The sequence below is a fragment of the Diceros bicornis genome, chromosome 2 (assembly GCF_020826845.1).
Source record: "Diceros bicornis minor isolate mBicDic1 chromosome 2, mDicBic1.mat.cur, whole genome shotgun sequence".
NCBI classification, from domain to species: Eukaryota; Metazoa; Chordata; class Mammalia; order Perissodactyla; family Rhinocerotidae; genus Diceros; species Diceros bicornis.
In genome coordinates, this window is record NC_080741.1 from 82410090 (window position 1) to 82433650 (window position 23561).

At 37.8% G+C, this 23561-nt stretch overlaps 1 protein-coding gene across 4 annotated transcripts; it reads left to right on the forward strand.

Annotated features, from left to right (window-relative positions):
- Positions 1-803: 803 nt before the first annotated feature.
- On the forward strand, positions 804-23260 carry THUMPD3 (THUMP domain containing 3). Of its 4 annotated transcripts, none has more exons than XM_058564031.1 (10): positions 804-872; positions 2141-2429; positions 3776-3853; positions 10376-10855; positions 12734-12864; positions 15369-15438; positions 17786-17898; positions 21329-21439; positions 22088-22211; positions 22659-23260. In XM_058564031.1, exons 2-10 carry the CDS (start codon positions 2175-2177, stop codon positions 22806-22808), a joined length of 1512 nt encoding a protein of 503 aa, XP_058420014.1. In that variant the 5' UTR covers positions 804-872; positions 2141-2174; the 3' UTR covers positions 22809-23260. The 4 variants fall into 4 exon arrangements, with proteins under 4 accessions (XP_058420014.1, XP_058420024.1, XP_058420032.1 ...); XM_058564041.1 differs by having other exon boundaries at positions 837-855; XM_058564022.1 differs by lacking the exon at positions 804-872 and adding an exon at positions 1810-1998.
- The last annotated feature ends 301 nt before the right edge of the window (positions 23261-23561 follow it).

Below are 23561 nucleotides of genomic sequence, written 5' to 3' on the forward strand. Positions count from 1 at the left end.
AACTGGGTTATCTTTTGGTTGAGTTGAAAAAGTGTCCTTCTCAGAGAACTTAAAAATATGTATTTACAGAGAAATATTAAGTAAACAATAGTGCAATTGGGCAAAAACACTAAAGATGATATATAACTCTAGGACCAGTTTGACCAACACTGACTCAGATGCTAAAAGCAAGAATTCTGGGGGCTGGCCCAGTGGCGCAGTGGTTAAGTTTGCACGCCCTGCTTGGCCGGCCTGAGGTTCTCGGTTCTGACCTACACCACTCCTCAAGCCATGATGTGGCCACCACCCACATACAAAATAGAGGAAGACTGGCACAGATGTTAGCTCAGGGCCAATCTTCCTCACCAAAAAAAAAAAAAAAAAAAGAATTCTGGAGTCACACCATCCGGGTTCAAATCCCAACTCTGCCTCTGAAGTGCTGTGTGTGACACTTTGGGCAAGATATTTAACCTCTTTAAGACTCAGTTTCCCCGGCTTTAAAACGGGGATGGCCCGTGCCTCTTCAAAGAGTTGCAGGAATAAATGAAATGACGCACGTGAAGCGCTTACTCAGTGCTTGACACGCCTAAGCACTCTATAAATATCAGCTATTACGATGACAGGCGACGAGGCCGGCGGCCTCTGTTCAGCTGGCAGAGGATTCTGTCCCCAGCTGCAAGAACAGACCACCCCACACCGGCGCCACGCTGCACAGACCTTTACGCGCAAGTTCTTTCCACTACCTTGCGCCGGCACCGCCCCCAGCTCCCGGGCGTTGTGACCGCGCCGCCTGATTTCCGTTTCCGGAGGTATCGATGTGGCTTCCGGCGGCGTGACCTGGGAGCGCTGGGCCGGGGGAGTGCCGCAGCCCGAAGGGTCTGCGCGGGCGACCGGTAACTGGGTGGTGGGTGGGAGTGGCGGTGGCCGGGTGTGGCGTCGCTGACCCGCGGGAGGGAGGTCCCCTGGCGGAGCCCTTCTCGCTGGCTCTCCCTGGCCTTCCCCCGCTCCCGGGGTTCCTGTGACGAGGACCTTGCGGCTGGGGGTCGGGAGACGGGGGTTTCATTCCACCCTGCCCACTGATTGGCTCTCTGACCTCTGGCGGGATGCGTTCTTTCGTGGGCTCCAGCCACCGTAATTAGGAGATGGAGGTCGTATTCACAGTGATTTTGAGCTCCTTAAGGGCAAGAACTGACTTTTATTAGTGTTAAACATTGTCGCCTGTCCCAGGCACAGAATAAAGACAATATATACGTACTCTGTGCCTACTTAAATTGTGTTGGGTCACAAAACCTCTGAAAATCTAGTGAGAGCTATTGATTCCCCACTACTCTAACCCTCCCCGCCCCCCCCCCCCCAATGCTAAGATACAGAAAATTTGGTTTACTGTTTCGGATATTTCACAGATCTCTCTTAATGCCCATCCATGGATCCCAGAGCCTGGCCTGTAGTAGGCATTCAAATATTTGTAGTTATTAGATAGTAGATGTTCAGTTAATCAGTTGTAAAAGCATGAATTACTATCTGCTTCACAGGAGGAAGATAGATTAGCTAATTTTAATCATGAGTCTGGCAGTATGCTATTCTCACTTAAGTCTCCCAGCGGCTTTGGGAGAGAGGTATTTAATTCCTATTTTGCAGATGAGGAAATTGAGGCATAGGAGAAGTAACTTGTTTTAGGTCTTCAACCTATGAACAGTGAGGACAAGAATTCAAACCCCCATTTGTCTGAAACTCGAAAGCCCTGTGTTCTTAAATGCTAGCTGAAAAAGGCCTAGATGCAGAAATGTATTTGAATGTGCTCTAGCAGCCTGTTTTTGGATTAACTGTTGTAGTTATGAGGTGGCTATCATCAACATAGAAGATCCCAAACTGAAGACTACATGCTGTGTAAATACTCTTATTTGTCTGCCTCCTTTTCTTCCATAGTGCCTATATTGCTTGTTTAATAACATCATATTTTACGTCCTGCACTCTGTGCACGTTATTCAGTCCTTCTGTCGTTGGTGAATATTGGTTCAGGTGTGTTGACTGAAAATGGTTATATCAGTTGTGTTGCTTTTTTCTGCCAGTGCTCCAAAGCAGATGTTTTGAATTATAGTTGAAATACGAGGTGATAATGTTTGAGCCTCACTTCTTTTTCTTTTCTGTACTGATTTTTAAGGGACTATATTAGGAATCTTGGAAGCACTGCCAACATGTCTGATGTTCAGGAAGCCGCTAACCAACTCCTAGACGTGAACCTGCATGAGAACCAGAAGTCTATACCAGTGACAGAAAGTGGCCCCAGAAGTGAGTCCGAGCAACTCCAAGTCACTGTTGGAGCCACTGTACCTACTGGCTTTGAGCAAACAGCTGCAGATGAAGTGAGAGAGAAATTGGGGTCGTCATGCAAAATCAGCAAAGGCCGGGGCAAGATATATTTTGAAATTTCAGTGGAAAGTCTGGCTCAGGTTTGAATGAAGCAATATTTAAAATTGTTTCCTAAATAGGTCATTTTATCGTTTCTTTCTGGTTTATAGACCCCTCTGGAATCCTTTTTGCTTTTCTTTGCTCTGCCCCGATCAGATGATTTTAAAGTATAACTGCATTTTCTATTGGGTATTGATTTGTAAGTTTGACTAGTAGATTTGCTGTATTTTTAAAAAGATCCTAGTATTTCCTGAGGATGAATTCACCAGAAAGAATCCTGTGTGACTTATGAAGAAATTCTGAGTATCTGCTACACATCTTTGAGTTTATTTACTTCAGCATCTAGCTGAAGTTTAGACTTTAGTGGTGAAACATAAAAGGAGAGATTTTTCTTTTGATCTGTGTCAAAGAAATTCTTGCTCAAAAGTAATTAGGAATCTGAAGGTGAGAAGTGAAAGTCAACAAACCGTCATCCTGTAGGATAAAAGCTAAGCTGTTTCTTATTACCACATAAGAGATATGAGGGCAGGGATTGTTGTCTGGTTTTTTCTGCCTATATCTCCCAAGCTCTTAGTGTTTAGCATATAGTAGGCACCCAGTGAATATTTGTGGGATAAATTGGTAAGCGAGTATTTTTCATCTAGTGTTTCAGTTAATAACCTCAGCAGCTTTGCAAAGACGGGCATTGTTGTTACCCTCATTAGTCATTAGGCTTAGGAATAAGTGATTTGCCCAGGGTCGCTCAACAACTAGTCACAGAGCTGGAGCTCAAACCCTATGCTTTTTTTTTTTTTTTTTTGTGAGGAAGATCAGCCCTGAGCTAACATCCATGCTAATCCTCCTCTTTTTGCTGAGGAAGACTGGCCTTGGGCTGACATCTGTGCCCATCTTCCTCCGCTTTATATGGGACGCCGCCACAGCATGGCCTGAGAAGCGGTGCATCGGTGCGCGCGCGGGATTCGAACCCAGGCCGCCAGCAGTGGGGCGCACGCACTTAACTGCTACGCCCCGGGGGCCGGCCCCTCAAACCCTATGCTCTTAACCACTGCAACCTACGGTGTACCCTGGAGAGCCATCAGGGAAATAAGCTAAAGCCCCGCTTGACTTTCTTCATCTTGCCTTTCTTCCATAAACCTGTGTTGCCCACATAGCACTTCAAGCTTCTATCCTTCCATCTGTCCTTCTTCCTTTTCTCTAGGGGAATAGAAGCTGATGGGTAACCAAAAAGATGCGAGACTGGAGAGATGGGAAAATTTTAAAATACAAATCATAGGTATTAGTTGCTTTAAAATCTTTGTACCTGATTTTTATATTTAAATGTTGGTAGTTTGTGTGATTTCAAAAGCTTTCTCAGAAGTTTGTTTCTAACGTTTTTTTCCCTCCCCAGGTTCATTGTCTGAGATCAGTTGATAACTTATTTGTGGTTGTTCAGGAGTTTAAAGATTATCAGTTCAAAGAAACAAAGGTGAGGCTTCCCAAACACGGTAGCTGATTTTCAGCCATCTCCAAAGAGATTATTTCCACCTTTCACATTCTATCATTTAGCATTACTACTGCTTTTATAATATAGAATACTGGGAGGCTTTTCCAATAAAATCCAGAGATTTGTTGACAGTCCATCCCAAAAGTTGTTTTTAAAAATCAGTATTGTGGGGGATGGGGAGTGAGTGAAATGGATGGAGGGGGTCAAGAGGTACAAATTTATAGTTACAAAATAAATAAGTCATGGGGATGTAATGTACAGCATGGTGACTATAATTAATAATACTGTATTGCATATTTGCAAGTTGCTAAGAGAGTAGATCTTAAAAATTCTTATCACAAGAAAAAAAAATTTTGTAACTGTGGTGACAGATGTTAACTAGGTTCATTGTGGTGGTCATTTCATCATAAATACAAATATCAAATCATTGTGTTGTACACCTGAAACTATATGTCAATTATACCTCATTTAAAAAAAAGATGAATAACAAAATAAAAATCAACATAGAAAAACATCAAAATGTATAAGAAATAAAACAAATTGTTTGACTTTCTTACAAAAGATATATACCTTAGATTAGCTTTGGTGATATATATGTTTTCAAAATAGAATTGCTTTCAGACTGTGAACCAAAGAGCAAGTAACAGTTTGTGTCATCTACAAATAACTTTCTTTCACCATTCTGCTTCTACCCTGCTTTCTCCTGTAACTTTGTTTTTTGAAATAAAGCCAAAGTAATATCTAAATACTCCTTCAGTTGTTAGGACAACAGCTTTGTCTCAAACTTGTGTTTAGCATCTGATTCCTAAATATTGAGATGCTGTCTAAGCTAAAGGTTGAAATTAGGTCTCAGTAAGGCCTTAGTATTTTTCCACATAGCTTTTCAGTCAGGTTTCCAGAGTCAAATGCTTGAAAACTTTTTTCTATCAGTTTTATTGGCTATGTTAGAAATAATCTGTTTTTTAAAACTATGATACACTGCCTAATTCTCTAATTAAATTTATTGGCAATAGGTTGATTTCTAAAACATTCAAAAACCAATCAAAGGGCTATGCACCCACAGCCTAGAAAAAATAAAACCAGACATAAAAGAATTCAGACTGAAAAGAGATTAAACTTTTATTAACTAAAGATGTAATTTTCAACACTAGTGTTATAACCCTTCAGACTTCTGATAGTCATTGCCAACTGAATCATGTCTGTGAAACTAGTAAGTAACAGGCAGGCTGCTGAGAATTTTTGCTGCTAAGTATTTCAGAATTTTAATAGCCAATTCTATACATGAATAAATGTTAAGCGTTTAAAAAAGTTATAAGTTTCCATCTTAAATTCTTGCCTCTAACTTACTAGGACATTATTAATATTTTCTTAAATTGCTGCATTTTGCCATCCTATAGTTTATATTATTTTGGGTGTTTTTGATCTCTAATGGGAGGTGAATTTGATATTATGGAATGGTTCTATATGAGCCAGCTTTTCCGAGTTGCCTTGTGAGTAACTACAAAAGAGGTTGCTATTGGAAGTCCCAAAAGAAGGGGAGCAAGGATTAAGGTAGATTTTCAGATCTGTGCAAGAACAGCTTTTATTGTGTGTGACTGTGAAAAATTAAGCCCCTCGCTTGGTGGACTTAAATTGCAACATGCCTCAGTAAAACCTTGTTTTTAAATATTTGCTTCTAGCTTTCAATCTGTTGACCATCAGTTTTGTTCTCTGTAGTAGTATACTTTCCCATGTCTTACAAAAAGCCTGATAATTTAAGCATTCTAATGGGTTCTCTTGTTTTTAAGTATTCAGATGATATCATGAATTTATTAGCTTTTTTTTTTTAAAAGCTAACATTTGTGGTTTATATGCGTTTTTTAAAATTAGTTAATACATGTACTTAGAGCAAAGTTATAAAGATGGAAAGGTATATAGAGTGAAAAGTAAGTATTTGTTCCTATATCCCCATACCATGCACTTCCCTCCGTGGAGGCAACAACTATTATCAATTTCTTGGATATCCCTCTAGAGATATTTTATGAATATATGTATTCTAGTCACTTATTTACACAAACCGAAGCATACTATACATACTGTTGTGTGCTATGCTTTTTGTCATGTATCTTGGAGATCCCACCAGTATCACTGCTGGATTTGACTGCCTCATGATTTAATCAGTCCCATTTTAGGACATTAGGTTTTTTTCATTATCTTTTGCTATTACAGTGGTGCAACGAATATCCTGTATACTTCCTTGTACATATTTAATCTGAGGGTCATTTTTCTGTTTAATAAGAGAGTTTATCCCATTGATATTTATTGACAAGACTGAAATGTTTGGTCTTGGTTCTGTCACATTTTGTTACACACTTCTGCTTTCTTTTTCTTTTTTTTAAATTTCTTTATGTTATGTGTTTGCTTTTTCTACATGCATGTGTTTTATAATAGTTTGGAAGGTTTGCATTGTTCTCTAGCTGTTAACTTTATAATTACAACTGAATCTATTTACACAGTATTTTTTTGGAAATTTTATTTCATATTATATAGTTTTATTTTTTTATTCAAGCAATTTACTTTTGAAAGGTTAATACAATAATGGTACAGTGTTCTAAAGGTGTAGAAGGGTATGCCATAAGAAGTAAGTCTCTCCCGTCTCTGTTAACCTGGAAGGCACCTGGTTCCCCTACCTGGAGGAAAAGATTGCAACCATTTGTTCTATAACCTTCTAGAGGTGTATATGCGTATATAAATGTATGCATATATGCATGTTGACAAATCTTTACACAAATGATAGTTGATCCCTGCTTTAAAAACGAGAAAATCAACTCAGAGAGTTTAAATGGCCATCCCACGAACACTCAGAATAAGTGGCAGAGCTAGCCTTTGAGCTCCTACCTCTCTCACTCGAATAGTATTCATAGAGTATTTTTTGAATCTCTACTGAGAGCAGTGGTGAAATTGGCATATTTTCCACATCTCCCCTCTTTCCCTTCCACCTTCCAGTTATTTTGCTTAGTGTTGACCCATATGGGTTTAAATACACTTTTATTTATCAGCTTTAACTTCTGTCCTTTGACTTCTAGGTATAAGAGAATAGGATATCAGCATGCTTACATAACTTCCCAGCTTCTCTTACCTTTCCCCTCCAGCTGCATGCCAGTTTGTAACATTTAAATTCTCTTTTGTAGTCATAATACCTGTATGTGTTTTCATTTTAGTCCTACGGTTAAATAGATTACAGGCACACTACCTGTGCTTTGTTATAGTTTTTCTTTTTATCTGTTAAATGGCATAAGTTCAGAAATGTTTGTCTTTCACCTTTATATTTGATTAATAGTTTAGATGTAAAAGTTGGAGTCAAGCTTTTCTTCCTTAGAAGAATGTTATGCAGTGTTCATTCTCTTCTAGCATTAAATGTTGCCATGGAAAATTCTGAGGCCATCCTGATACTTTTTCCCCTTATTATTTACTTTCATGATATTTTTGCTCGATGCCCAGATTTTTTTTTTTTTTTTTTTTTTTTTAATCTTTGAAGTCTAATAAGCTCACCAGGATACGTCTCACTGTTCATAATTCCTTGTCAAGACATGTCAGTCCATAGAGAGATTCACATCCACTTAGATTTCTGGCAAGTTTTCTTGAATTATTTTTTAAAAATATTTTTTGTTTCATTATTTTAAATCCTTTCTTCAGGGATACTGGTTATACATGTGTAGGATCTCTTGACTGTCTTTTATGTTTTATCATATTATCTCTAATCTTTTTTTTATTTTTTGCTCATTTCCATTGTATTTGCTTTGCTTTTCTCCACATCCCTTACTGGGTTTGAAGCAGTGTCTTTTGTATGTGGTGCTTTCAATATGGTCTTCATTTCTGCAATGGTTTTATTTTCTTACTCCACTTTTTCTTTGAACTCGACAAGCTCCAGTTTCATCTCCTTCTGGTGGCTCACCTCATCTTCTTTCTGCTTTTGTGTCTCTGCTTTGAGCTCTTATTTTACAAAGGTATTTCCTCATTATGTTTTTTGATGCAACGTCAGTATGTTTGATCAGTTTTAAACTGCCTTGTGGCAGGGTCTTTCTGGTCATTGCTTTTTATCTGCTGTTTTTCTGTTCTTTTCCTCCCTTTTCGTTTTTTATGTTCATATAAACCTTGTGCTGATAACTTTTGATAATTGCTCATCTTTGAAGGAGGGAGTTCACCTTGGACCTGCTGTTTATAGGAGGTTCCTGTCGGACAGGCCAGGAACTGTTCCAGGCCAGCAGGAAAGCCCTCTGGTTCACTATGAAGTTCCTCTGACAAAGGGTTGTAGGTGCATGAGTTCTCCTCTTCCTTCTTTTTTTTTTTTTTTTTTTGTGAGGAAGATCAGCCCTGAGCTAACATCTGCCAATCCTCCTCTTTTTGCTGAGGAAGACCGGCCCTGGGCTAACATCCATGCCCATCTTCCTCCACTTTACGTGGGACGCCGCCACAGCATGGCCTGACATGCAGTGCGTCGGTGTGCACCCGGGATCCAAACCGCGAACCCCGGGCTGCCACAGTGGAGCGAACACACCCAACCGCTCATGCCACTGGGCCGGCCCCCTTCCTTCTTTTTGTTTTTTAATAGCTTTATTGAGGTATAATTTCCATACCATTGAGTGAGTTCTTTTAACCATTACTTTTCCCTAGCCTGAAGAGATCAGCATCTTCAGGGTTCTTCACAAGGTAGAGTAACTCTCCTCAGCTCTATCCTCACCAACAATTTCCAGCAAATAGAGCATGTCTGCGATTCTTTATTCAGCTTTCATTTCTCTTTTCTGCTGTTTCATACAAATATGGCCCAGGGAAGCTCCCTATGCCAGTATGTACTTCTTTCCTGCTGTTCCGAAGAAGAGTTTATTTGCTACTACTTTGCAGAATGTTCTACCCTTTGTCTGAGATCTGTAGGCGTTCTCCCTCTTTTTGTCTTCCTCCACCTCTGTTTGACCTTCACTGCACTTGGGAATTCTTATGTTATGGTTCAAGGTTATGGATACCGTATAGATTCTGTTTAGAGTTAGTATTTCTGTTGTTTTTTTCTTTTAAAATGGTTTCCGGAGAAAGAAAAGGGCTGTACCCCAGTGTTATTTCACCATGTTAAACCCACAAATCCTGTGGATGCCCTTTGTAGGCAAATGATTTGTAGATAAAATTGAATTTGCCAAACCCGAAGTTTGACATCATTTCATCAGGTTTCAAGTAGTATCAGATCAAAGCCTTCACTCACTTCCATTTCAAGTCTCGGTTCTGTCAGTCAGCACTGATACCTTTCTACTTTGGTCTTCAGTCACATATACCGTCTGTACCAGCGCTCTGCAATAGAACTTTCTGATGGAAATAGTCTATGTCTGCGCTGTCCAACATGATAGCCACTAGCCATTAGTGTGTGAAGTGTGGCTAATGTGACTGAAAAACTGAGTTTTTTATTTTAGATCACTCAAATTTCAATAGCTACATGTTGCTAGTGGCTGCTGAATTGGACAGCATGGCTCTGTACCACCCATTTTAACATTTAATCACATATTATCCAGGAGCTGTTTATTGAGCACCTTTTGTATTCCATGCATTGCTCTAGGCGTGTGGCTTATAGCAGTGGTCAAGACAGGGAATGTCCTTTGCACCCTGAGTTTACCTTCTGGGAGGAGCCTTGATGCTAAACAATACATAAACGTAGTAACTTTAGATAATGCTAAGCTGTGTAAAGAAAATAAAATGGGAAGAGAATGACTTTAGAGGACTACTTTAAGTAGAGCAGGTCTCTTAGAGGATATGCCTTTTAAATTACTATTAAATAATGAGAAGGGAGCCAGCAATGAAAAGAGACCACGGGAAGCAAATACCTTTCAAGCAGACATAGGAAGTGAGGGAGAGAATGATCTCCAAGTGATGTAAGAGAAGTAGGCAGGAGTCAGATTATGTCGTGCTTTTTAAGGAATTTAGATTTTTTATACGTAATGGGAAGCTATTGAGGGGCTTGAGGCAAGGGAGGGGCATGATCAGATTTACTTTTTAAAAAGATGACTCTACATACTATTTAGAAGTTGGATAGATACATTTTTAACTGCTTAAGGTTGTTTTCTTTTAAAAAATATTACTTTTAAAAATAGTTAATATGTATACACAGCACAAAGTTCAAAAGGAAGTCAGTCAGTGAGGGATAAGTTGCCCTCCCTCCCCTGCCTTTCATCCACCCACTTTCCCTGGAGGTAACCACTGTTAATAGTTTCTTATTGCTTACATTTTAATCTTGAAGCCCAACCTCCCATCTACCATTCTGCTGTGTATTATTCTTTAGTGGCTTAATTTGTATATATCTTAATTTTCAGTGAGATTTTAATTTCCTTAGTTTGCAGGCATTATTTTATTTACTCTTGTTGTGCACCCCTACCACCCCCAAAATAATGATTAATGTAGTCTATAGGCAAAGTACAGGTTTATTTGTTCAATTAAAGTGGTGAGAAGTGAATGAAATGAATGGATTTCATTCTCTGTCCTTTATAGGAAGAAGTTCTAAAGGATTTTGAAGAATTGGCTGGAAAACTTCCATGGTCAGACCCTTTAAAAGTATGGAAAATTAACACCAGTTTCAAGAAAAAAAAAACAAAGCACAAAAAGATAAATCGGAATTCGGGTAAAGAGAAGATTGATAATGGAAGAGGAAACAAGACAGATGAGAGAGATGTTAAAAAAGAGTTCACTAACAATGCCTTAGATTCAGATATCCTAGACTATTATGAAAATCCAGGCATCAAAGAAGAGGTATCAACATTAGTAGGTGATGGTGACTTGGCATCCTGCAAAGATGAGACTGATGGAAGCTCAAAAGAAGAAACTGATACTGAAGTGCTCAAATTTAGAGTCACATGCAACAGGGCAGGAGAGAAGCATTGCTTTTCCTCATATGAAGCCGCAAGAGATTTTGGAGGTGCTGTTCAAGAGTATTTTAAGTGGAAGGCTGACATGACCAACTTTGATGTGGAGGTAGGTACAGGCTCTGAATATGATGATGCAAGAAGGCCGTAATTATAGATTTGTAGAATTCTCAGACTAACCCACAAGAGCATGGACTATGGAGACAGATCTAGATCAAAAGTTTGACTCCACAGCTGTGTAACTTTGGACAAGATAATCTCTCTGAGCCTTTGTTTCAAATGGAGCCATTTAAGTGTGTCCTGAAGGTTAAGTGAGATATGTTTTAAATGTTTGGTGCAATACCGGGATACTAAGTGCTCACTAAGTGGGAGCTATTAAGACTTGAGTTTTCTAATTTATAATCTAGTACTTTTTACAACATTACATGGATTTTCATATTATAAAATTGAACCAGAATTAAAACCATTTTTCTGTTTTTGTGTGTCTTGGTTGTAGAGTTTTGCTACCAAAAAAAACTGGAGTATATTTTTAAAACAAACCTTGACCTCCTAAAATCAGGACATGATTGCTAATACTCATCCTAGAGCCAGCTCTCCTCTTTGTTAAATTCTGCTAGGTTCCCAAACCCACATGCCTCTTTTTAGCATGCTTACTCTCCTTGGTCTCCATATTCTACTGCAAGATGATTCACATGTGGGCCATACTAACTAGTCTTTAAATCTCTGACAGCTTAAAAGGCCCCTAGCAGCTGACATTTTTACCAAGAAGTCATTTTCGGTTGCTTTTGGGACACTTAAATCTGGGGCAAGTCACTTATTCTCTCTGTAACTTTTTTTTTTGCATATCAAATCAGAAGAACAATTCTCCAATCCTTTTTTTCTCATAACAGCTGTTATGAGAATATATAGGCTAACTAGAACAATGATGTCCAAAAGTTAGCAACGGGGCTCAGAGGACAGATTCTGGAGCCATACTGCCTGGGTTCAAATCCCAATTTATAAGCTGTATAACTTTGAGCTAGTAAGCTGACATCTTTGTGTCTCAATTTCTCATCTATAAAAGGAGGATAATAATACCTAGCTCAGAGGGTGTGAATATGAAATGAGGTAACCAACGTAAAGTGTGTAGTACAGGGGCTTCCATATAAGAAGTGCTACATAAGTGTGAGCTGCTGCTGCTGTTAAGATCATGGTAAGGAAATTTTAGATGGAGGATTGGAGAACAAATTTTATTTTTATTTTCATTTGAATAGTTTATATTTAACTGTATGTTAGAAAAACTATAGGACAAAAAAAACATTATTTCACAGACATTATTAAGTGAGTCAAGTTTTAAAAAATAACTAAGTAAGAAAATTATAGCTGGTAAAGCAAATATAGCATGGAGTTAACAGTTGGTTAATCTAAGTGAAAGGTATATTTAGGAGTTCATTGTGCCAGTGTTCTTGTAGCATTTCTGTATGTTTGAAATTTTTTCCAAAAAAAGTAAAATATTTTTAAAAATCTGTATTAAAAAACTCATAAACCTTCAAAATATGTTGGTATTATAAAAATTCAGGGGAAATCTGGTTATAGCTCACTTTATATAGTGAATGAAAGGTATAGATTTTAAAATTTAAAAGTAGTATATACTATATGATTTCATTTATATGAAGTTCAAAAAAAGACAAAACTAATTTATGGTGGTAGTAGATTAATGATTACTTTGGGAGGGTATTGACTGGGAGAGGGCAAGAGGAGCCTTCTGGCATGCTAGAAATATTATATATCTTTATCTAGGTGGCAGTTACACGGTGTATATATAGATAAAAATTCACTGTGCTGCACACTTAAGATTTGTGCACTTTACGTATGCAAAGTTTACCTCAATAATAAAGTTTAAAAAAAATTAATAAAGCCTCAAATAAAAATATCTTAGTAATAGTACTTATTAAAGTACAGTTTGAACAATCCTAAAACTGTTTTCGTCTGTCTTGTTTTATTATAGGTTCTTTTGAATATCCATGACCATGAAATTGTTGTGGGCATTGCATTGACAGAAGAGAGTCTCCACCGAAGAAGTATCACACATTTTGGACCTACCACTCTTAGATCTACTCTTGCCTATGGGATGCTCAGGTAAGAATGGGTTTGCTGTCTAGATTAAAGTGACACCTTGGTTTGAATTTTCCCTTCACAACACTTCAATTTTTTATGAGGTACTGTGCTGGAATTTAGTGGATAAAGAACAGGATAAAAGGCTAATGATCCATTTCTTGCCCTTGTATCCAGTGTTGATTCCTTGTAATCCTGAAAATACCACTTAATCACTGTCTCAGTCTTCTTGATTTTAAAATGGGAAACGATAGTTTTCATCTGCCTCTTAAATGGGATTGCCACATTTCTGTTTAGAAAGGATATACTGTATGTTGAGAAATAGAGCAGATTTTGCTTTGTTTCATTTCTGTGCAGTGAAGCAGATGAAAGCAGAGATTTTTTTAAATGTGTATAATGTATAAATGGACACAGAGAGCTTTTACTTATATTTTTAAATTTTATACTCATAGCAACCCAGGAATCATCTTGGAATAGTCCTCTTTTCCAAGTGCAAGACTTAGCTTTCTTTCTCCTTTGCCCTTTGCCCTTTTATTGGGTGCTTCTTTTCACCACTAGGACAAGTCGTCTTCTTCAAGTTTCTGTTTTCCAGACTGCAAAATGGGTTTGATGTGAGACTTAAAGTGAGGAGTAAACGCAGAAACATATGCAAGATACTTTTTATATACAGTGCCTGGCATATCCTGGTAGTTAAGTGTATTTCCTTTTCTTCTGGTCTTTGCTGCTTCTTTTACCCTGCTCATCCACAGAGTCACAGTTCAACTCAATTGGAACCTATCAGTTCAATAACAGTAATAGAAAACTGGGCCCATTTGATTAAGGAAGAGCTCCTAATCTTCATTCATTTAACAAACATTTATTATCTACTGCCAGGCATTATAGTAGGAGCCAGGGATACAGAGAGTTATTTTGGGTGAAACTATTAGAAACCTAAGTAAGCTAGTTTAAGATAAAAAAGTGATGATTGTGTGGGAGGGGGATTTATTGGAAAGATACTGAGAAATCTTGAGGAATCCACAGAAAAACTGAGAGCTATGTCTCAAGAAGGGTAGAATCAAATCTTGAAAACCACCAGAAACCTAGACAGTCACTTTTCTCTCTCCTGGGAGCCTATGGGCTCTTGTCTCTGCTCATCTGTGCAAATGGCCGCCCTTCATCTAAATTTATATATTTCCAATATATAAATTTATATATTTCCAATTTCAAATGACCAGCCTCATACTAACTGATGCTTCTAGCTCTTTATTCCCAATTCTTGGAAGAAAGAATCTGATTGACATAGTTTTGGTCAAGTGTTCATGGGGACCCAGTAGCAATGGCCGGGAATACAGGGTTGCTTATTCCCAAGAGGGTTGCGGAGGATTCTGTTACCATGTGTTGAGGGGCAGGAACAGGGAGGTAGAGCTGGATGGTTATTAGAATACATATCCAGTGTTAGTCCCCAAAAATCTCAGTCTTGTGAGGTAGATAAATAATTACTTTACATGTAATACATATCATAATAGAACAATGAAAAGATTAGCAGGACAAAAGAAGGAAAGAGAAACCTAGTGACCTGTCTGAGAAGGGGATACTTCATAGAAGGGGTAACATTTAAGCCACTAAAAGTAATGCCTCTAATCTGACTCTGTCACCTATTAGTTTTGTATCCGTGGACAGGTTTTTCATTAGCTTATCTGTAAAATGAGAATAATAATAGTAACCTACCTCATAAGGTTGTTAAAAGGATTAAATGAGGGGTCAGCCTAGTGGTGTAGTGGTTAAGTTCAGTGCACTTCGCTTCGGTGGCCCAGGTTCACTCCTTCAGTTCCCAGGCAAGGACCTACACCGCTCGTCAGCCATGCTGTGGCCGCAACCCATATACAAAATAGAGGAAGACTGGCACAGATGTTAGCTCAGGGCTAATCTTCCTCAAGCAAAAAAAGAGGAAGATTGGCAACAGATGTTAGCTCAGGGGGAATCCTCGGGGGAAAAAAAATAAAAGGATTAAATGAGATAATGCATGCAAAGAGTTTAAATCCACGCCTGGCAAATACTAAGTGCTCAAAATAAAGGGATTATTTTATAGTAGGGTTATTCATAAGGAAAGGAATACTGGACGTCTAATTGCCATTAAACTTAGATTGATACATGTTTTACTTGAAACGTTTGAGGTTTTTTTTAAGTAACAATACAGGTTTATGTGCGAATAACAGGTTTATGTGTGTTTTCTAAAGGCATATGTATATATAATATATAATACATATACATATTAAAAGATCTAGAAGCTAAATTCCATCTGAGAGTGAAATGGGATTTCAGATAATAGTCAAAGGGGACTTGTAGTTCTATGTAATTTTTTTTTCTTTTTAAGTGCTAGGATATAAAGTCAACATGGAATTACAAATAGATTTTTAAAATGAATATTGATTGGTGTTCCTTCATGCTAGCATAATGGGTCCTTAATCTTAGAGCTTCAGGAATAATCACTGTGGAGGCCTCAACTGTTGGTTGAAGTCTCTTCACATAGGCTATTTTCTTTTCTCTAGGCTCTGTGCTCCTCAACCTACTGATATAATAGTTGATCCGATGTGTGGAACAGGGGCAATACCAATAGAGGTAATAACTTTTCTTTAGCTTTTGGATAAGCAAGCGATATATCCAGACTGTTCTAGAACTAATGGGCAAATTAGACATAATAAAATCACATGTGTTGGGGCAATGGACCCAAGAGTTTTGAAGAATTACACTAGTAAAGCTAGAACTTCTATTTAAAGGATGTAACCACTTACTACAGAAAGCCAAGGACTAGAGAGATTGTAAGTGATATTTATCGGGTGGATTACAGAGGAGGCTGAGAATTATAAACTGGTGAGTCCCTTTTTATAACAGACAAGCTGGTAGACTTGAACAGAAAAGATAATTGAAGGCATAAGCATAAACTGGAGGATGGCATTCATCTCTATAAAGTGAGATTATGCTTCTTAATCCAGTTATGTTCTTGGAGGGAGTAAATATAGTTGTAAAAAGGGGAAACCTATAAACATTATTTAGATTTTTTTAGGAAGATTTTTAAGGAAGATTTGGTATGTAACAAGGTTACATACCAAATGCTCTTAAATAGTTTTCAAAATTACTATAACATTGAGAGGACTCAAAAACTGCCTAAAGCAAAGTAAGAAATGGAAAGGCATTTTCTAAGTAGAGAACGTTTAACAGGAGAGTCTCCTTGTATCAATATTATCTATACTTTTATAAATAATTTGGAAGAGGGCACTCTTCTTCATTAAAATTGCTTAAATTTGTGAAACATAGTAAGTTCTTGTATACCCAAAGTCAATGGGAATCAATTGCACGGAGATACCACAGATTCTGTGAGTGGGCAGAAACTGGACAGGTGATCAAGTCCAAAGCAACCCACAAAGGGAAAAATAATCCAAATTGCAATTAGAAAATGACATCTGTCATCTGGGAGTTCAGATCCCAGAGAAAATCATAGTAGTCTAGATGGCTACTGTTTTCTGCCAGTGTCAGCTAGAGAAATTTACTCTGGCTAAAGAGACCCACACAGAGAAAAACTCTTAAGAATTCTGGGATCAAAGCAGTGTTATTCTGTAACATTAAACCATGGTGTATATATGTCTGAAATAGCAGGAAGGTCACTACGTGTCAAGAAATGTACAACAAAGCTAGAGTGAGTCCAGAAGAGCCTCCGCCCCTCGCCCCCAAAAACAGATGAAAAGTTTGAGGCATTTCCATGTAAGGGTAGACATGATGATGTCAAATAGAAAAACCTAAGCTGATATATGATCAAAATGAATGAAATTATGAGAGGAATTGACAAGGTATATATACAGATTTATTCACCAAATTATTTTGGTGAATTATTTTTATTCACCAAATTATACCAAAGTATAAAATACTTGATCTAGAATACTCCTTTTAAAACTTGAAAGTACTACAAAACCCATATCTTTCAGAGGCTGAAAATCTAAATAGGTTTAGAAGAATGTTGAGGAATCAGAATCACCTGAGAGGCTTTCATCACACTCTGTAGGTCTCTTCCACATCCCCTCACCCTCAAGTGTCTGGGCAAAAGAAAAAGCTACGAAGCACTGTGTTCATGGATGAGGGGTATTACTGTTTACAAAGAAGTGTTTGTTGCTCATCCCAAAGCAGAGGGCAGAACTTTCTCTGCTTCCATGTCAGAAACCTGTTAATCTGTGTAGAACATTGTTCAGGCCTAGGGTAGTATGTCACCTCATTCCACAAATCATATTTGACAGCTTGGTATTTATGTTCTGCTGACATGTTTTGACATGAAATTACAAAATCCTTTCAGGGATATGGTGGTTATCATTCAAAAAGCCAATGCAATGGAGATGACATTTTATTTTGAAATTCTTGAATATTCCATTGTATCAGGTTACATAAAATCCCATAATCATAAAAGGGTATAGGTTAGTCAGTTTGATTTGGTTAAGTTTTTCAAACCACATTTGTATTTAAGATCTGTAATGCCTTCTGTGTGCCAGACATTGCTTGGTGTGGAATTGAATAAAATACCATACTTGTCCTTAAGGAGTTCCCAGATTCGTTGAGAGGCAGACAGGTATAGAAATAAGTACAAAGAGAACAAGCGCAGTGGTGGAGATATGTACAAAGTGCTTTTGGGGGTGCAAATGAGAGACCGCCTGGAGAGTTGGGATTGATGTCACACAGGGCACAGTATTTGAGCTGGATCTTGAGAGATGAGTAGGAATTCAGCAAGCAGAGAAAGAACAGGAGGGCATTTCAAGCAAGGGGACTAGCAAAGCTGACAACATGCAGTATTTTGCCACTTTAGAAAAGCATTGGATTATTGGATTGGATTGTCTTGTTTATTGATGATTGAAATGATTTTCCCTTTTTAATCATTTTTTTCCAGTTTTCTACTTCTGTTTTAATATATACTCTTGTCTTTTAGGGGGCTACTGAATGGTCTAACTGTTATCATATTGCTGGTGATAATAATCCGTTGGCTGTGAACAGAGCAGCAAATAACATCTCATCTTTATTGACCAAGAATCAAATTAAAGGGTAAAATTTTAATTTAAAACATTTTATAGCACCTCTTAGCTTTAGATAATTACTTTTCATATTGACTTTATGAATTAATACCCCCAGTGCATTGTGACCATATTGTGAGACTCCATTTAAATTTTAAAAGTTTATTGAAAATAATTCATATTTTTAAAATAGTTTTTTATTTAACTATTATTTCCCCACCCTAATGCAACTATTTTTATTTCTGTGTTCCTTTTTCTTTCCTTATTCATATATCTTTTTTCCCACATAGTAGAAGAACGTTATATAGATTCATTTTAATTTCACAAATTTTCAAACACTTTTTATGGTTTTATATAGTATATTTTTAATGACTGTATAGTATTCCATTGTATAGAAATACTACAGTTTATTTAGCCTTTCTGCTCTTATTTGGCACTTAAAAAAATCTCAGAGTTGGAAGAGACCTGAAAGCCATTTCCATGGTGCCTAAGTATCCTATAGGAAATCCTGACCATTGTCCTTCCAGCCTGTGTAAACACCTCTGATGACTCTGCCTCTGAGGCTGTTGATTCCATCTTAGCACAGCTTTGAGTGCTAGTCATATCTTTTAGTGAATTGAATCTCTCCCTGTACCTTCCACAGATTTAGTTTTTTTCTCCCACTTGAGTCCATCAAGAAAAATCTTATCTCTATGTCACGTGATGATTGACATCAGATCGTTGAAGGGCTACCGAACCTCCCCCAACTTGTCCACCCACCCTCTAAATCTTCTCTTCTCCAAGCAGAATATTCCGAGGTCCTTCAACTATATATCCCTTTGATACCTGTGCATGGAAAATCCATCAGCCTCTGGGAAATTTTGATTTTCATCTGAGATGTATGTCATTATAGTATCTTAAGTCCTAGCCCACTACTCCAAATTACATTTGACACACCATCTGTGTCAGCCTTTCACTATTCTTTCAGAGGCTCGGCTGTCTTTGGGAAGAATTGGTTGAAATGTCACTACAGTTTCTTACCAGAGGCCTCATCATAAAATGGTTTCACTGGTCTTCTTCATTTTCTTATAAAGTGACAGGAATAGGTAGTGGTCAGCAGATTTGTTAGCTCTTACGGGTGCTCCACATCCTGAATAGCCCAGGAAGTCATCATATCCCATGTTTGGCCTTACCAGGTCTAGAAACAGCTGCCTCCATAACCCTTAGTGTGAGGTTTTTATTTGTATGTAGAAATCAGTTGTTTTTAAATATATATATTCATTTTATGCAAATACTCATATTTATTACTTATACATGGTATGCCTAATACTATTTTATGTCTGTATATTGGTTATCCTATTTTCTTTGCTAACTTTGTTTTTTCCCTTTTTTTGATTAGAATTGCCAGTGCTTTATTTTGTTCTTTCATATACTATTTGTTCTATGGTTTTAATGCCTGATGCTTTTTGTTTTTTATTCCTATTTCCTATTGAGGTGTTTTTTTTGTGTGTGTGAGGAAGATCGGCCCTGAGCTAACATCTGCCAATCCTCCTCTTTTTTGCTGAGGAAGATTGGCCCTGGGCTAACATCCATGCCCATCCACTTTATATGGGACCCCACCACAGCATGGCTTGCCAAGCGGTGCGTCGGTGCGCGCCTGGGATCCGAACCGGAGTACCCTGGGCCGCGGCAGCAGGGCACGCGCACTTAACCGCTTGCGCCACGGGGCCGCCCCAAGGTTTTTTTATTATCTAAAATCTTAAGTTATATACTGTAGATGTCTTTTTTTTTTTTTTATGAAGAAGATCAGCCCTGAGCTAACATCCGTGCTAATCCTCCTCTTTTTGCTGAGGGAGACCGGCTCTGAGCTAACATCTGTTGCCAATCCCCCTCCTTTTTTTCTCCCCAAAGCCCCAGCAGATAGCTGCATGTCACAGTTGCACATCCTTCTAATTGCTGTATGTGGGATGCCGCCTCAGCATGGCCAGACGAGCGGTGCATCGGTGCACGCCCGGGATCCGAACCCAGGTTGCCAGCAGCAGAGGGCACGCACTCAAGCGCTAAGCCACGGTGTCGGCCCCCTGGTTACTTTCTAAATTGTTGGTTGTATACTGGATTCTCTCTCTCATCTAGTTGTTTAGGATAGTGCTTTTCAAACTTTGATGTGCATATGAATCACCTGGGGAGCCTATTAACATACAGATTCTGATTCAGTAGGTTTAGGATGGGACCTGGGAGTCTGCATTTCCTAGCAAGCTTCTGGGTGATGTCGATGCTCCTGGTCTGTGGCTCAACTCTGAGTAGCCAGGGTTTAGATCATTTTTTATACATAAGTAGTTGAAAGGTTTTAATTTATTTTTATATGAATTTGTTTTATTATGATGAATGAATTTTTATGGTATATTGTGTTTCATATTTATTGAGATTTTCTCGAGGCTTAGTACATGACCAAGGTTTTTTTGAAACCTGACAAACATTTTTAAACAAATTATTTCTTTTCTATTTTCTGAATATTTTATTTTTCAGATCCTCTGCACCTTCATCTATCAATCTTACCCTGATTTTTAATATTTTTGGCTTATGTTTTGTTGCAGTTATTGTTACTTGTGATTGTAATACTCCCATTTTTTATATTTCTTTCCATTATATAGTGATTGCCTATGTTGCATTTTATTTTTTCTCAAATTTTTTATTAAATATCAATATAGCCCTTAATTTCTGCTCATAATCTTTGATTTGCCTTTAATTCTTTGCCTGTGCATTATTGCCTGTCGTATTGTGTTTCTTAACCCAGTAGCTTTGCCTTAATGGGGAAGATATAAATCATTTATATTTATTATTATATTAATTGTCTTCTGTCATTTTTTTTATCTTAACTTTTTCTTTCTTTGCCTTTTTTTATAGTATGATAGATATATTTGTTTTTTAATCTTAAAACAGGTACCTCTATATTTACTAATTTTACATATCCTTTTCTTTAGGTCTCCTGTTATTACGATGCAGATTTACCAGACTTTATCCTTCAGATGTGTCAACTCATAATCTTTTTTTCTCATTAGAGTTCTGTTTTTGTTTTTTTCCAATGTGTCTGTTTCATTGATCTTTTACATGGTCACTTCGGTAATTTACTGCCTTACCACTGTTCTCAGAGTTGTCTCTTGGAGTTCTTTGTGTGGCAACCTTGTTTTCCCTTTAATCTGTTTGCTTAAATTGTAGATGAAACAGATGTAGACATCTTTTGAAAACCAATCCTAACCATTTTTTAAATTTCCTTGTCATTCTTATAGATATCTGTTGTTATAAAAGTTTTATCTTATGACCTTGTGCTTTCTTCCTACATTCTCCTTTAAAAATTTTAAGTTGTTGTCACTGATATCATTTTAGTAGCATTTTGTACTTTATAGCAGTCTCTTCAGAAAAAAAAAATTTTTTTATTTCATACTTCAGAATATGTTGAAGCCTCTTTTCCTTTGTCCCCACAGCAAACTGTCCTGGGGCTTGCCCATAGATGCTGTTCAGTGGGATATTCGTAATTTGCCATTGAGAACTGGCTCTGTAGACATTATTGTAACAGATATGCCATTTGGAAAAAGGTGGGACTTGGTTTTTTAAAAAATGAGTTTTACTTTCATTTGTTATACTAATATGCACTTGTCTAAATCTGTTGTATGTTTTTTGAGCTTATTCTGTCAGAAATCTTCAACTCCTTTTAACACTTAGTAGAGCAGTTTTTCACTTAAGATTTATAACAATATGATGGATTCATCCATTTTGTTTCTTCTGAGAACTCAGGAATGCATTAATTACATTTTGATCCTGACCATCACAGGAGATTCATCCACTTTCTAGCCCTTGGTTGAATTACATAATGATACTTCACACAGAAGGATTGAGGAATACTTTTTGTTCTATTTCTCAGGATAAATGATTTCTGATCAGTAGTTTGGTTTATACAATTTGACTGCTTATTATACTTATTAAGAGGACAATTTATATAACTATTATAGTTGTCAAAAAATTTTTTTCTGTAACTGATTCAAAATTCTAAGCCACTTACTATTTGAGCACTCATTTCATAGATATATAATGGCAAAGCTCCAGCTTCTAAAAGGCAACTATTTTTCATACCTAAGGATTTTCTTATTGCAATGAAAATGAGTTTTTAATAACTTCTCGTTTCATATAGTCCTAAAGACTTATCTTTTGTAACAATAACTTTGTCATCCAACCTTCTTTTATAGGATAGGCTCCAAGAAGAGAAACTGGGATCTTTATCCAGCTTGCCTGCGGGAGATGAGCCGTGTCTGTAGACCAGGGACAGGCCGAGCTGTACTACTTACTCAGGACAAGAAATGCTTTACCAAGGTGCTGTACATTAACTTAAAAGCTCAGCCTGTGGCAACTTTAGGATCTTTTTTGGTTTTTTTGAGGAAGATTGGCCCTGCACTAACATCTTTTGCCAATCTTCCTTTTCTTTCTTTTCCCAAAGCCCCAGTACATAGTTGTGTATTATAGCTGAGGAGTTGCAGCTCTTCTGTGTGTGACACTGCCTCAGCATGGCCTGATGAGAGGTGACTAGGTCCACGCCCAGGATCCCAAACGGTAAACCCCAGGCTGCCAAAGCGGAACTGAGCAAACCAAACCACCACGCCACCAGGCTGCCCCTAGGATCTTTTTTAAGTAGACTTAGGGATATTAGTTTCAGTGGGGTTTGTGTTTTCTCTTGCCCTAGTGTTGGCCACTGGCAGTGAACACCTCTGGTTGATCTAGAAGCAGATTGTCGGCTAATTCCTTTTATGCTTTTGTACACAGGCGTTATCCGGAATGGGACACCTATGGCGGAAGGTGCATACTGTCTGGGTGAACATAGGGGGTCTTCATGCTGCAGTTTATCTTCTGAAGCGTACACCGCAAGCTTTTGTTCATCCTTCAGAACAAGAGGGAGAAAGAACTCCTTGGTAATGCAACGAATCAAGATGATTAATAGGGGCTGGTGTAGCGGTTGGTTGGTTATGTACTGGGGCTTTGGAGAGAAAAGAGGAAGATTGGCAACAGATGTTAGCTCAGGGCCAATCTTCCTCAAAAAAAAAAAAAAGGATGATTAATAGTATTTGTGCTTCCCTACACTGGAAATGTCAGCATGAAGAACTTGCTTTGAGAGAAAAATTGTATTAACAAAAGTGCATTTTGCACTGTTCAAACTGGTCTAAAGCTCTTTACCCTGGTTAGAAAAGGTGTGAATGTAATGTGATGGAATTGAAAATTTTAAGAGAAAGTTTTTCTTTTGAGCTGTTTTGAAGGAGTAGCTGGGGAACTGGTAAATGCTTTAAAGATGCTAAGCCTACTAAAATGTGCTGGGATTTGGGTTTGGAACATTTTGGTTTCAGGCTTCATAGCAGTTCCTGTTTTCCATTGAAGCTACCCTGGCCTATTGGAAAGGCAGAGAACATAATCAGAGCATCTTAAGCCACAGCTCATTGCCTGTGCAGCTTTGCTATTTAGTTGCTCAAGTTCTTTTTACCTCAACCTTAAAAATTGAAGCATTATTTTTGTGAGCGGGTTTGACCTATGACAAGATGAAATCTCACAAGGAAAATTTACCGTCTGCCTTAAAAATTAAAATATGCACGTTATTCAGATCAATACACAGAACTCAAAGAGGACTAGGATTTATCAAAAGAATTACAAAGATACTATTAGCAATATAGAACGTTT